General features: G+C 42.8%; 1 protein-coding gene across 10 annotated transcripts in view; it reads right to left on the bottom strand.

Annotated features, from left to right (window-relative positions):
- Positions 1–12,940, bottom strand: part of ralgapb (Ral GTPase activating protein non-catalytic subunit beta) — a 146,293-nt gene that overhangs the window by 119,479 nt on the left and 13,874 nt on the right. For 9 of the 10 annotated variants that reach the window (XM_041204570.1, XM_041204564.1, XM_041204565.1 and 6 more), the window contains exon 2: positions 4,112–4,334. In XM_041204570.1, the coding sequence (XP_041060504.1) occupies positions 4,112–4,297 (186 nt within the window). In that variant the 5' untranslated portion in view covers positions 4,298–4,334. Of the gene's footprint in view, positions 1–4,111; positions 4,339–12,940 lie in introns of all 10 variants that reach the window. The other variant, XM_041204562.1, reaches the window with a different exon arrangement.

Below are 12,940 nucleotides of genomic sequence, written 5' to 3'. Positions count from 1 at the left end.
ACATCCAAGGAACTAGGGAGAATGAGGAGTTGAAGGAAATTAATATAATTAAGAAGCTTTATTGGAGAAATTTTTAAAAATTAATTCATGGGATGTGGGCTGCACTGGCTGGGCCAGCGTTTATTTCCCATCCCTAATTGCCCTTGAGAAGGTGGTGGTGAGCTGCCTTCTTGAACCGCTGCAGTCCATGTGGTGTAGGTACTCCCACAGTGCTGTTAGGAAGGGAGCTCCAGGAGTTTGACCCAGGAACAGTGATATATTTCCAAATCAGGATGGTAAGGACTTGGACGGGAACTTCCAGGTGGTGTGTTCCCATCTGTCTGCTGCCCTTGTCCTTCTAGATGGTAGTGGTCGTGGGTTTGGAAGGTGCTGTCGAAGGAGCCTAGGTGAATTCGTGCAGTGCATCTTTTGGATGGAACACACTGCTGCCACTGTAGAGGGAGTGAATGCTTGTGGACGAGGCTAATCAAAAGGGTTTCTTTGTCCTGGACGGTGTCAAGCTTCTTGAGTGTTGTGGGAGCTGCACTCATCCAGCAAGTGGGAAGTATTCCATCAGACTTGTGCCTTGTGGAGGGCAGACAGGATTTGGGGAATCAGGAGGTGGGTTACGAGACACAGTCCAGTTCAGTTTCTGGTAAATGGTAACCCCAGGATGTTGGTAGTGTGGGATTCAGTGATGGTAATGCCATTGAACATCAAGGAACAATGGTTAGATTCTCTCTTGTTGGAGACGGTCATTGCCTGACACTTGGTGTGCGTGAATGTTACTTGCCACTTGTCAGCCCAAGCCTGAATATTGTCCAGGTTTTTCTGCATTTGGACATGGACTGCTTCAGTATCTGAGGATTCGTGAATGGTGAACATTGTGCAATTATCAGTGAACATCCCCACTTCTGACATTGTGATGGAAGGAAGGTCATTGATGAAGCAGCTGAAGATGGTTGGGCCAAGGACACTATCCTGAGGAACTCCTACAGTGGTGTCCTGAAGGTGACATGACTGACCTCCAACAACCACAACCATCTTCCTTTGTGCTAGCTATGACTCCAACCAGCAGAGAGTTTTTCCCCTGATTCCCATTAACTCCAGATTTGCTAGGGCTCCTTGATGCGCCACACTGTCAAATGCAAGCTTGATGTCAAGGGCAGTCACTCTCACCTCACCTCGGGAGTTCAGCTCTTTTGTCCATGTTTGAATCAAGGCTGTAATGAGGTCAGGAGCTGAGTGGCCCTGGCGGAACCCAAACTGGGTGTCAGTGAGCAGGTTATTGCTAAGCAAGTGCCGCTTGATAGCACTGTTGATGACCCCTTCCATCACCTTAGCAATGATGGAGAGTAGACTGATGGTAATTGGACGGGTTGGATTTGTCCTGCTTTGTGTGTACAGGACAATTTTCCAATTACCTGGGCAATTTTCCAATAGCTGGACAGATGCCAGTGTTGTAGCTGTACTGGTCCAGCTTGGTTAGGCGTGATGCAAGTTCTAGAGTACAAGGCTTCAATATTATTGCCGGGATATTGTCAGGGACAATAGCCTTTGCACTATCCAATGCCTTCAGCCATTTCTTGATATCATGTGGAGTGAATCGAATTGGCTGAAGACTGGCATCTGTGATGCTGGAGACCTCTGGTGAAGGCAGAGACGGATCATCCACTCGGCAATTCTGGCTGAAGATTGCAGCAAATGCTTCAGCCTTATCTTTTGCACTGATGTGCCGGGCTCGTCCATCATTGAGGATGGGGATATTTGTGGAGCTTCCTCCTCCAGTGAGTTGCTTAATTGTCCACCACCATTCACGACTGGATGTGGCAGGACTGCAGAGCTTAGATTTGATTCGTTGGTTGTAGGGTCACTTAGCTCTATCACTTAATGGGATTGAAAGTTGTTAAGTCCCCAAGACCTGATATTCTGCATCCCAGAGAGTTGAAAGAGGTTTCCATACAGATAGTGGATGCATTGGTGGTCTTTTTCCAAAATTCTATAGATTCTGGAACGGTTCCTGAAGATTGGAAGGTAGCAAATTTCACTCCACTATTTAAGAAGAGAAGGAGAGAGAAAATAGGGAACTACAGACCTGTTAGCCTTACATCAGTAGTAGGGAAAATGCTAGAATCTATTATAAAGGATGTGATAAATGGATACTTGGATAATCATGATCTGAGATGGATTTACGAATGGAAAACATATTTGTTGAACATGTTGAAGTTTTTTGAGGATTTTAACTAACAAAATTGATAAAGGAGAGTTGATGGGCGTAGTTATTGGATTTTCAGATTTTTCAAAGTCCTCCACAGGAGGCTGATTAGCAAAATAATAGCACATGGGATAGGAGGCAATTTACAGGCATGGATTAAGGAGTGGCTAACAAACAAAAAACAGAGAAGGGATAAACAGGTCATTCCCATCTTGGCAGGCTGAGACTCGTGGGGTACCGCAAGGATCAGTTCTTGGGCCCCAGCTGTTCACAATATGTGTCAATAATTCGGACATGGGGACCAAATGCAATATTTCCAAGTTTGCGGATGATACAAAGCTAGGCAGGAATGTGTGTTGTGAGGAAGATGTAAAGTGGCTACAGGAGGATTTGGACGGGCTAAGCGAGTGGGCAAGAACAGGGCAGTTGGAATATAATGTGGAAAAACGGGAGGTTATCCATTTTGGTAGAAGGAATGGATGTGCAGAGTATTTCCTAAATGGTACGAGATTAGGAAGTATCGATGTACAAAGGGACCTGGGTGTCCATGTCCATAAGTCACTGAAAGCTAACATGCAGGTGCAGCAGGGAATTAGGAAGGCTAATGGATTTTAGCCTTTAACACGAGAGGATTCATGTACAGGAGTAGTGAAGTCTTGCTTCAATTGTACAGAAGCTTGGTTAGACCGCACCTGGAGTAGTGTGTGCAGTTTTGGTCCCCTTATCTCAGAAAGGATATTATAGCCACAGAGGGAGTGCAACGAAGGTTCACCAGGCTTGTTCGAGGGACAGCGGGACTGTCTTATGAAGAGAGGTTGGGGAAACTAGGCTTGTATTCTCTAGTTTCGAAGAATGAGAGGTGATCTCATTGAAACCTACAAAATACTTAAAGGGGTAAACAGGGTAGATGCAGGTAAGGTATTTCCCCTGGTCGGGGAGTCTAGAACCAAGGGGGACAATTTCAAAATAAGGGGGAAGCTACTTAGGACCGAGATGAGGAAAAATTTCTTTACCCAGAGGGTTGTGAATCTCGGGAATTCTCTGCCCCAGAGGACTGTGGAAGCTCAATCATTGAGTATGTTTAAGGTGAAGATTGATAATTTTCTGATTAACAATAACGTAAAGAGTTTTGGGGATAGTGTGGGTAAAAAGCACTGAAGTGTTCGATCAGCCATGATCTTATTGAATGGCAGAGCAGGTTCGGCGGGCTGAAAGTTCCTATGCTCCTAGCAGTGAACCTATAGACCGTTTGCAGTAATTTAACATTCAAATCTCAAATCCAATACTTTCACCTTCTGTCCATGGGAAAAACTCTCAACTGGTTCATTCATTAACTTCCTCGCGAACTTCCAACTTCCTGCCCTTCGAGGATTTTGAAAAAAATGATTGAAGCACATAATGAGATATCATAGACACAGATCTTAGAGGCAAAGAGTGATGGAGATAATTGGATAGATAGGTATAAATCGCCAGGACCTTTGGAAGCCAGGTGACTCAGATTTAAGATAACTGAGAATACAGAGGAAATGTGAATTTTTAAATGCAGCCAGGTATGATCTAGAGTGAAATACTTGAAAAGATGGTGGAAGCAAATTTAACAGTATCTTTAAAAAAAAAGGAACTGCATAAATATGTAAAAAAGAAAACTCTGGAGGGCTATGGGGGAAAAAAACAAAAGAGTGAAACTAAATGGTTAGTTCTTTCAAAAGAGCCGGCATAGACGCAGTGAACTAAATGGTTTCCTTCTATAGTGTAAGGTTCTATATATCTACACATAAAATCATATTTGCAATACAATTGTTTGGTTTCCCTTTTAACGTACATAGGTTAGGATATTTAAAAAATTAAAGTATTTACTCAAAAAACCTATTTTAACCTTACAAGTGCAGCACGCAGATCAACCTTCTAATGACTAACCTCTTTGTCGGTTTTTAGAATGCTTTCATTGCTCGTTGCAGAAGAACTGTTCAGTCCCTGTCCCAGAGGACGGACCACAGCATGAGCCACATCTTTACCAACATTGCTGGGATAACTGTGCAGAACGCTCATGTGACCTCTGTCACTCTGGATGATGAGTTGCAAAGACCGCCACTCAGAATACATGGTGCATTAGTACCACACAGCCCACTCACTTCAACATCTGCCTGAAAGACAAGAATCAGACACCATCAACACATGATTTAAGGTCTTAAAAGAAACATTTAAAATCACATCTTCCTTTGAACCTGTCACCAAAACAAACCTATATTGGGACTTACAGCATTTCTACACCTAATACCACTTTACCAAGTAAAACTTTCCAAGATTCCCTTTGGCTAGAGTCCTGACCATTTAGCCAAGTGGAATACCTTTGAAAATATAGGCTGGGAGAGTTTACAATTATAATTTGATGACCTGCAAGATTAAAATTCAGAAACAGGAAAAAACCCACTAGGCCTAACAAACTATTCCCTTTGTGAACACAATCACATCTACCTTCTTAATCACTATATCCCTCAATGAATTCTGCTTTCAGGATCTCATCTAATTGGCCCTTGAACCTATTTATACTGTCTGCTTCAGTGGTAACTTACCCCACTGTTATGGCACAGCTGATGGTAAATGCGGAGTTGTTCAAATCCCAAAGGGAAACTTGAAACTACGGCCACAACTTGTTTTGCAATTTGTATAAATTTCGAGTTGCGCGCCCTGAATTCAATAATAATAAGACCACCAAGTCTTATAGGTTTTTTAAAAACTAGGTTAAACGTTTATTAATAAGAGAAAAAGGTTTTAAACACATACATAGATCTAAAAATTACTATGGTAACTTCTAAATCCCCTACTTTATTTGACTCCCAGTTACACTTTCATTAAGGCAACAGTAAGACACAGATTTTAAAAGACCCAGGCAAAGAAACACAATACCCTGAACCACTCGAATTCAGTGAGTTTTCTCAACTTTGGTTCTTTGAAACCAGCAGCTTGAGGCATAGGTGCTGAAGACTTTTCACACTTGTAAGATCTTAAAATGCATACCCTTACACACAGCTTTCACTCCTTTATACATATTTTCCCCTTTGAATACAAACTCCCATTGTTTCACTATGTCTTAGACTTTATTTTCCTGAAATAAAAACCTCTCATAAGTATTACCAGTAATCTTTGGGAAAAATAAACACACTGTTTCTAAACTTCATCTGGTTAGGTGACATATTTCACCCCTCCTCTGAAAACAATCTAGTCTGGTTTATTTAAAAATGCAAATGTCCTTTTACCTTACATTCTCAACTTCCCCCCTGTTTACATCAAAGCCTTCAGACCAGCTGCCTTTAATCCAATTAGGTCTCTCACACACACAGACACATCCTGCTATTACTCCATTTTACAATAAATTCCAATAACATTGAGAATTATTATATCTTCCTGGCAGAACTACAACAGTTCTTGCTAACTTCCCAACACCCTGATGTGCAGCCGAACACAGCTGATGTCTTCACAAGGTACCAACATTCATAGCTATGCTTCCATCAAACCTCATGTCTTGAATTTCAAGGCATATTCTTGTATGCAAATTCTTCATAAACTGGTCAAACCTTAAACACAAAAACAGCTTAACTGGTTGATACTGATAACAGTGCAGATATTAATGAGATAATTCAGCTCAAGATTCACTGTTGCTAGGTCAAATTCCTGGTATTGTAGAGCACCTTTACTGCACAGTGATTCAGTAAGGCAGCCCACCACCAACTTCAAGGGCAACCAAGGATTAGCAGCAAATGCCATCTTGCCAATGTCACCCAAAGAGTAAAATCAAAACTCCCCTGATCTGTGTAGCACAAGTCTAAAACCAAATGCTAAAAATCACAAAGCAGAACATAATTAGTTTAAAATAGTCAGCCAGCAACATCAAGACACAAAAGAGCAGAGGTGAGTAGTAATGAAGGCCAATGATATAACAAATGAAAAACAGATGGCTTTACGGGAAGACACTAATTATATATTCAAAAACTAACTGGTTCAGAATTAGTTCGAGGTTGTAACTTAAGGTCAACTAAAAGACTAACTTTGAGGGCTATCAAGAGTTTGTAACTGGGTCACTCTTGGAGCTACCTTCCAGCTAAATACTCCTCATATCTGAATGCCTCTTCTCCCTTCCTCGAAACAATCTTCTCAATTGGAAAAAAGCAGGTCAAATTCTCTGCTACTGTGATGTACAATATCAGTCAAAATGCTGCGATGTGAAATTTCAAGTGCTGGAAAAGTTTGCTGCTTGTTAACCAAAAGTAATGAAGCAAAGGATTTCAAATTCAAATACTTCTCTTGGCTCATCAGCCACTGGACAACCAGTTAATTTTCATCATACTGACTTCTACTTAAACAGTCACTTATTTACACAGCAGAGACAATTCTCCACTGCAGAGAAATGTATTCTACAAAGCTGCTGCATCATCCAAACTAATATTAAAAACCTATCTATTGGTATGCTTACCGAAACGTGCTGCAGTTATTGCTCATTATGAGATTTTAAGGATGGCTGGCTGCAGATAGCCTGGTAACAGATATTTTATCCAAGCCTGGAGCTAATGTGACATCCTGAAATTCCACTTTTGTGATATAATGAATGGGACAAATGGAAAATCAACAACTGACGTGAGCTGAATGGAAGTTCATCATTAATGGGATCTCGACACTAAATATTTTCTCCTAAGCTACATCATTCCAGAGGAAGGTCTAGGGGTAGCACTTCATAATGAAAATACTCCCTCACTTTTATACAAGTTGACAGACTTGCTGTAAATGTGAAATTTTCCTGAAAACAACATTTCTTCTAGCGTAGAGAAGCTTGAAAAAAAAAAATCTCATCCTCACAACAGTCAATTATAGGGAATGTTCCTGTATGGTTCCACTGACAAAGTCAGGCAAGAATTCAAGCATGCCAGCATACTGGTCCAGAGTCATTAACCCCAGAAGGCAAAATGAGGGGCATCTATTATGTTTTTCATTTAATCATGGGATGTGGGATTCGCTGGCTGGGCCAGCATCTATTGCTCATCCCTAGTTGCCTTTGAGAAGGTGGTGGTGAGCTGCCTTCTTGAACCGTTGCAGTCCATGTAGTGTAGGTACACTCACAGTGCTGTTAGGGAGGGAGTTCCAGGATTTCGATCCAGTGACAGTGAAGGAACGGCTATATTTCCAAGTCAGGACTGACTTGGAGGGGAACTTGCAGGTGCTGGTGTTCCCATCTATCTGCTGCCCATGTCCTTCTGGATGGCAGTGGTCATAGGTTTAGAAAGTGCTAAGGAGCCTTGGTGAATTCCTGCAGTGCATCTTGTAGATGGTACACTCTACTGCTACTGTGCGTCGGTGGTGGAGAGAGTGAATGTTTGTGGATGGAGTGCCATTCAAGCGCGCTTTGTCCTGGATGGTGTCAAGCTTCTTGAGTGTTGTGGGAGCTGCACTCATCCAAGCAAATGGGGAATATTCCATCACACTCCTGACTTGCGCCTTGTAGATGGTGGACAGGCTTTGGGGAGTCAGGAGGTGAGTTACTCGTTGCAGGATTCCTAGCCTCTGACCTGCTCTTGTAGCCACAGTATTTATATGGCTAGTTCAGTTCAGTTTCTGGTCAATGGTAAACCCCAGGATGTTGATAGTAGGGGATTCAGTGATGGTAATGCCATTGAACATCAAGAGGCGATGGTTAGATTCTCTCCTGTTAGAGATGGTCATTGTTTGGCACGTGTGACATGAACGTTACTTGCCATTTGTCAGCCCAAGCCTGGATATTGTCCAGGTTTTGCTGAATTTGGACATGGACTGCTTCAGTATCTGAGGAGGCGCGAATGGTGTTGAACGTTGTGCAATCATCAGCGAACATCCCCACTTCTGACCTTATGGTGGAAGGAAGGTCATTGATGAAGCAGCTGAAGGTGGTTGGGCTGAGGACACTATCCTGAGGAACTCCTGCAGTAATGTACTGTTGGTGAGACTGACCTCCAACAACCACAACCATCTTCCTTTGTGCTAGGTACGACCAACCAGCGAAGAGCATTCTCCCCCTCCCCACCAATCCGATTCCCGTAGACTCTAGTTCCGCTAGGGCTCCTTGATGCCACACTTAGTCAAATGCGGCCTTGATGTCAAAGGCAGTCACTCTCACCTCGCCTCAGGAGTTCAGTTCTTTTGTCCATGTTTGATTCAAGGCTGTAATGAGGTCAGGAGCTGAGTGGTCCTGGCGGAACCCAAACTGGACGTCAGTGAACAGGTTATTGCTAAGCAAGTGCTGTTTGGTAGCACTGATGACCCCTTCCATCACTTCAAGATTAGACTGATGGGGCGGTAACTGGTCAGGATGGATTAGTCGGGTTGGACATACCTGGGCAATTTTCCACATAGCCGGACAGGTGCCAGAGTTGTAGCTGTATTGGAACAGCTTGGCTAAGGGTAATGCAAGTTCTGGAGCACAAGTCTTTGTACTATTGCCAGAATATTGTTAGAGCTCATAGCCTTTGCAGTATCCAGTGCCTTCAGCCATTTCTTGATGTCACGTGGAGTGAATTGAGTTGGTTGAAGACTGGCATCTGTGAGGCTGAGGACCTCCGGAGGAGGCCGAGATGGATCATCCACTTGGCACTTCTGGCTCAAGATTTTAGCAAGTGTTTCAGCCTTATCTTTTGCACTGATGTGCTGGGCTTCCCCATCATTGAGGGTGGGGATATTTGTGGCGGCTCCTCCTCCAGCGAATTGTTACAGTTGTCCACAACCATTCATGACTGGATGTGGGAGGACTGCAGATCTTAGATCTGACCTGTTGATTGTGGGATCACTTAGCTCTATCATTTGCTGCTCATGCTGTCTGGCACTCAAGTATTCCTGTGTTGTAGCTTCACCAGGATGACACCTCATTTTTAGGAATGCCTGGTGCTGCTCCTGGCATGCCCTCCTATACTCTTCATTGAACCAGGGTTGATCCCCTGGCTTGATGGTAATGGTAGAGTGGGGGATATGCCAGGCCTTCAGGTTACAGATTGTGTTCGAGTACAAATCTGTTCCTGCTGCTGATGACCCACAGCACCTCATGGATGCCCAGTCTTGAGCTGCTGGATCTGTTTGAAATCTGTCCCATTTAACATGGTGGTAGTCTCACGCAACATGATACATCTACAATGTGAAGGCAGGACTTGTCTCCACAGCGACTGTGCAGTGGTCACTCCTACCGATACTACTGATATTAAAAAAAGGATAAAATTTTGTATGCTGACAACAACTAACTCTACCTCTCCACCAACTGTCTTGACATCTGTTTCATCAGACTGCTTATGCTATACCGAGTCCTGGAGGAGGTGCTGGTCCCCCCAGTTAAATATTGGGAAGTTCAAAGCTAAAGTCTTCGGCCCCTGCTAAAAGTTCAGAGCTCTTGCCACTGATTTCAGCCCTCTTCCTAGTTACTGTCTTAGGGTGAACATAAGAAATAGGAACAGGAGTAGACCATTCAGACCCTCGAGCCTGCTCCATCATTCAATAATGTCATGGCTGATCATCTTGTGTTTCGATTTCCACATTCCCATCTAACCCTGATAACCTTTGATTCTCTTGCCTAACAAGAATCTACCTACTTCTGCCTTAAAAATATTCAATGACCCCGCCTCCACCACCTTCTGAGGCAGAGAGTTCCAAAGTTGCACAACCCTCAGAGAGAAAAAAATTCTCATCTCTGACATAAAAGGGCGACTCCTAATTTTAAAACAGTGAACCAGACCATTTACAACTTTGGTGTCCTATTTTACCCCTTGCTGAACTTCTGACCACGTATCCTTTATCATAAAGATTGTGCACTTCCACCTCATTCCTCCTTCTGATACAGAAACTCTCAGCTATGCCTTTGTAATCTCCTGACTCAACCATTCATATGATTTCCAGGCTGCCCTCAAAACTTTCACCTTATCCAAACTCTGCTGTCCCTATCTTAATCATACCAAGTCCCAGTTGCCCACCACCATTGGGTTAGTTGACCTACGTTGGCTTTCAGTCCCCAAGCACCATTTTCATCCTTGTGTTTGTATGCCTTCAGGGTCTTGCTCCTCATCATCTCTAATCATCTGTAGCTTTCCAATCTTCCAAGAGCTAGGCATTCTCCAACTCTCCCCTCTTGCACATTCCTCATTCCTTTGGCCCCACCACTGACAGCCATGCAGGCTTCAATTCCTAGAATGCCCTCCTTTAACCTCTCCAATTCCTTTACCTGCTCCGTAAAACACAACTCTTTTACCAAGCTTTTAGTCACCACAACGTCCCCTTTTTTGGCTTGACATCAAGTTTTGTCTGATTACATTTCTGTGAAGTATTTAGAGGATATTTTTTGTGTGTTAAAGGCAATATATAAATTCATGTTAATTTAAAAATACTGCACAGCCCAATGTCCTCTACCACCGAGAATGACTTGATCAGCAATATTGGAACCATTACCTCAACAGAAGAGATTGCATTGCAGGACAATGGTGTGAATGGTGGGTCCCAAAGGCTGCGAGGAAGTTAATAAGAGAAAAATAACATGGTTAGAGCTGTTTCTCATTTTGGTTTAGGCCATTTTGATGCTGTAAGGGGGGGGACAGAACCCAATTGAGGGATTCAAACATGGGCTTATGGGAGAGATGGACAAAGATCTTGGCGGGAATGATCAAATATTTTGGGGAGGAACAGGAAGTTGGAATGGTGGGAGGTCAGAGGTGTTGACTTTAGAGTCATGATGGTAGTTTTGAAAGAGGGGATAATGTTTGAGGAGATTGAACCATTTACAATGTCAATTAGTATGGAAGTTGATTTCAAGTCTAAGCTCAGTGGTAAAGTGGTACTAGCTAGCAATTTATATGGTGGCGTAGCATTATGAAGCATTCACATGCTGTAGCTTAAAGTGGCAGGAAACAGGTTTGCGGCATTATAATCCTCCAAATGTCAATGAACTGAATGTAGCCATGCATCCCTGGGGAGCAGCCAGGTACGGCCCTAGCATTTCAACACAAGGAGACCCCAAGGAGTGCACTCTTCGAGGAGATCTGGGTGAAAGTCACTTCACTCATTTTATGTGCTGGCTATAACGCCTAGGAGAAAAGAAAATACTTTTTATAAGGAAGCCCATCTGGGGTTAGCTTGAAGTGCCTTCAGCAAAAACAGGCTCCCCTCAATTGACGAGTTTGAGTCCATTTGTCATCATAATCTGCAGTTTTATACATTCCAATTAAAAAAAAACTCAAATCTCTAAAATCCTTGATATCATTCAATATATTGAAGAAAAATAGTTTATTGCTGAAGAAAAAGACATACTATCAAAGCTTTTCATCTTGCACTCATCAGGAGAGCTTGCAAGACATTACTAACTGTAATAGGTTAACAACAATTTATACTGCACAAGAGTGCTGAGTGGTTGGCAAGTGGACTCTAATGGGTGAAGGCGTTGCCATGGAGAATGCAGCATGGGACAGTTAACCGCCCAGCTTTGTTCAAATTCAAACCAGGCAGGTCAACTCTGATTGGTCAAGGTATAGCACTAAGCAATGAACGAAGGAATTACAGTTCCCCAAGCTTCTGTTTAGTTGAAAAAGGCGCAATGTGTGGACACATTCGTTTTGTCTGCAAAGCACAGGACTGTGTGAGAATATATGTGGCTTCTAGCATGTGTAAGTGAGCCACACAGAGCCTGAGTGATGATCTTAAATTGGTTTTCAATGTGATTCTTGGCACAATCAGGATTATTTAGCAGACACCTGACATCACACTGGCACTGAAATTTACACAGCACAATGCTCATTTGTGAGATACACAGAACATCTTTTTTTGGCTTTACAGCAGCAAGTGAATACCACTTGTGTTGATATTGCATGATAACAGCATGCAATGGCTAGCTTCATCTGCTGCTCAAATTTGAGACAGCTTAGCCTTCCAGGTTATTCGGAGATAGAGTGGGCACTTTTCAGGACTGAAAGTGACTACCTTAGACCCATTCATGAGTTTGCGTAATATACAGTGAGCCATTAGAGTAGCCATTATCCTGTAGGATGCCTTTGATATGCCCTATTTCAGCAGCAAGCTTGCACGGTGAGCAAATGGCTTGAGCTCTATTTACGAAATTGCTGATAAGGCCAATCTTATAGCGTGAGGAACTGTAGGAATTTACTGACCAGTAAAGGTGAGCTGGCAGTAGACCACAGTAGAGAATCCATTGGAAGATTTCTCTACTTGCAAGTTGAGGAAAGGGTGCTTGTTCGACTGCTCCACTTCAAAAGGCGAATTATAGCACAGATGAAGCCCATTAGGATGGCTAAGGAAGTTCTTACCACTTGATTTATTGGCAACTATCTTGTTTCTATGGCCCCTAGTTTTGGTCTCCTTCACAAGTGGTAACATTCTTATCAAATGGTGGAACATGTTCCTGTTCCTAATTTGTATTTTCATATCTTGTTGCCTGACTACCTATCAATATTCTTCATAAGTTTGAAGACTTCTATCGTGTCACCCCACAGTCTTCTCTTTTCTTGAGAAAACAGCCCAGCTTGTTCAATCTTTCCTACCAATTTCTCAGTTCTGGTATCATTCTCATGAATGTTATTTTATACAATCTCCAGTCCCTCTATATCCTGTAATATGTAGGCCAGGGCTTTTTTAAAAATTTATTTGTTCACGGGATGAAGCCATTGATGGCTAGGCCAGCATTTATTACCCATCTCCAATTGCCATCCACATTATTTAGGTACACCCACGGTGCTGTTA

This window comes from Carcharodon carcharias, chromosome 14 (genome assembly GCF_017639515.1).
Source record: "Carcharodon carcharias isolate sCarCar2 chromosome 14, sCarCar2.pri, whole genome shotgun sequence".
In the NCBI taxonomy this organism is placed as follows: Eukaryota; Metazoa; Chordata; class Chondrichthyes; order Lamniformes; family Lamnidae; genus Carcharodon; species Carcharodon carcharias.
Note: the sequence above shows the minus strand (reverse complement) of the source record. Positions and strands in the feature narration are given on the sequence as shown.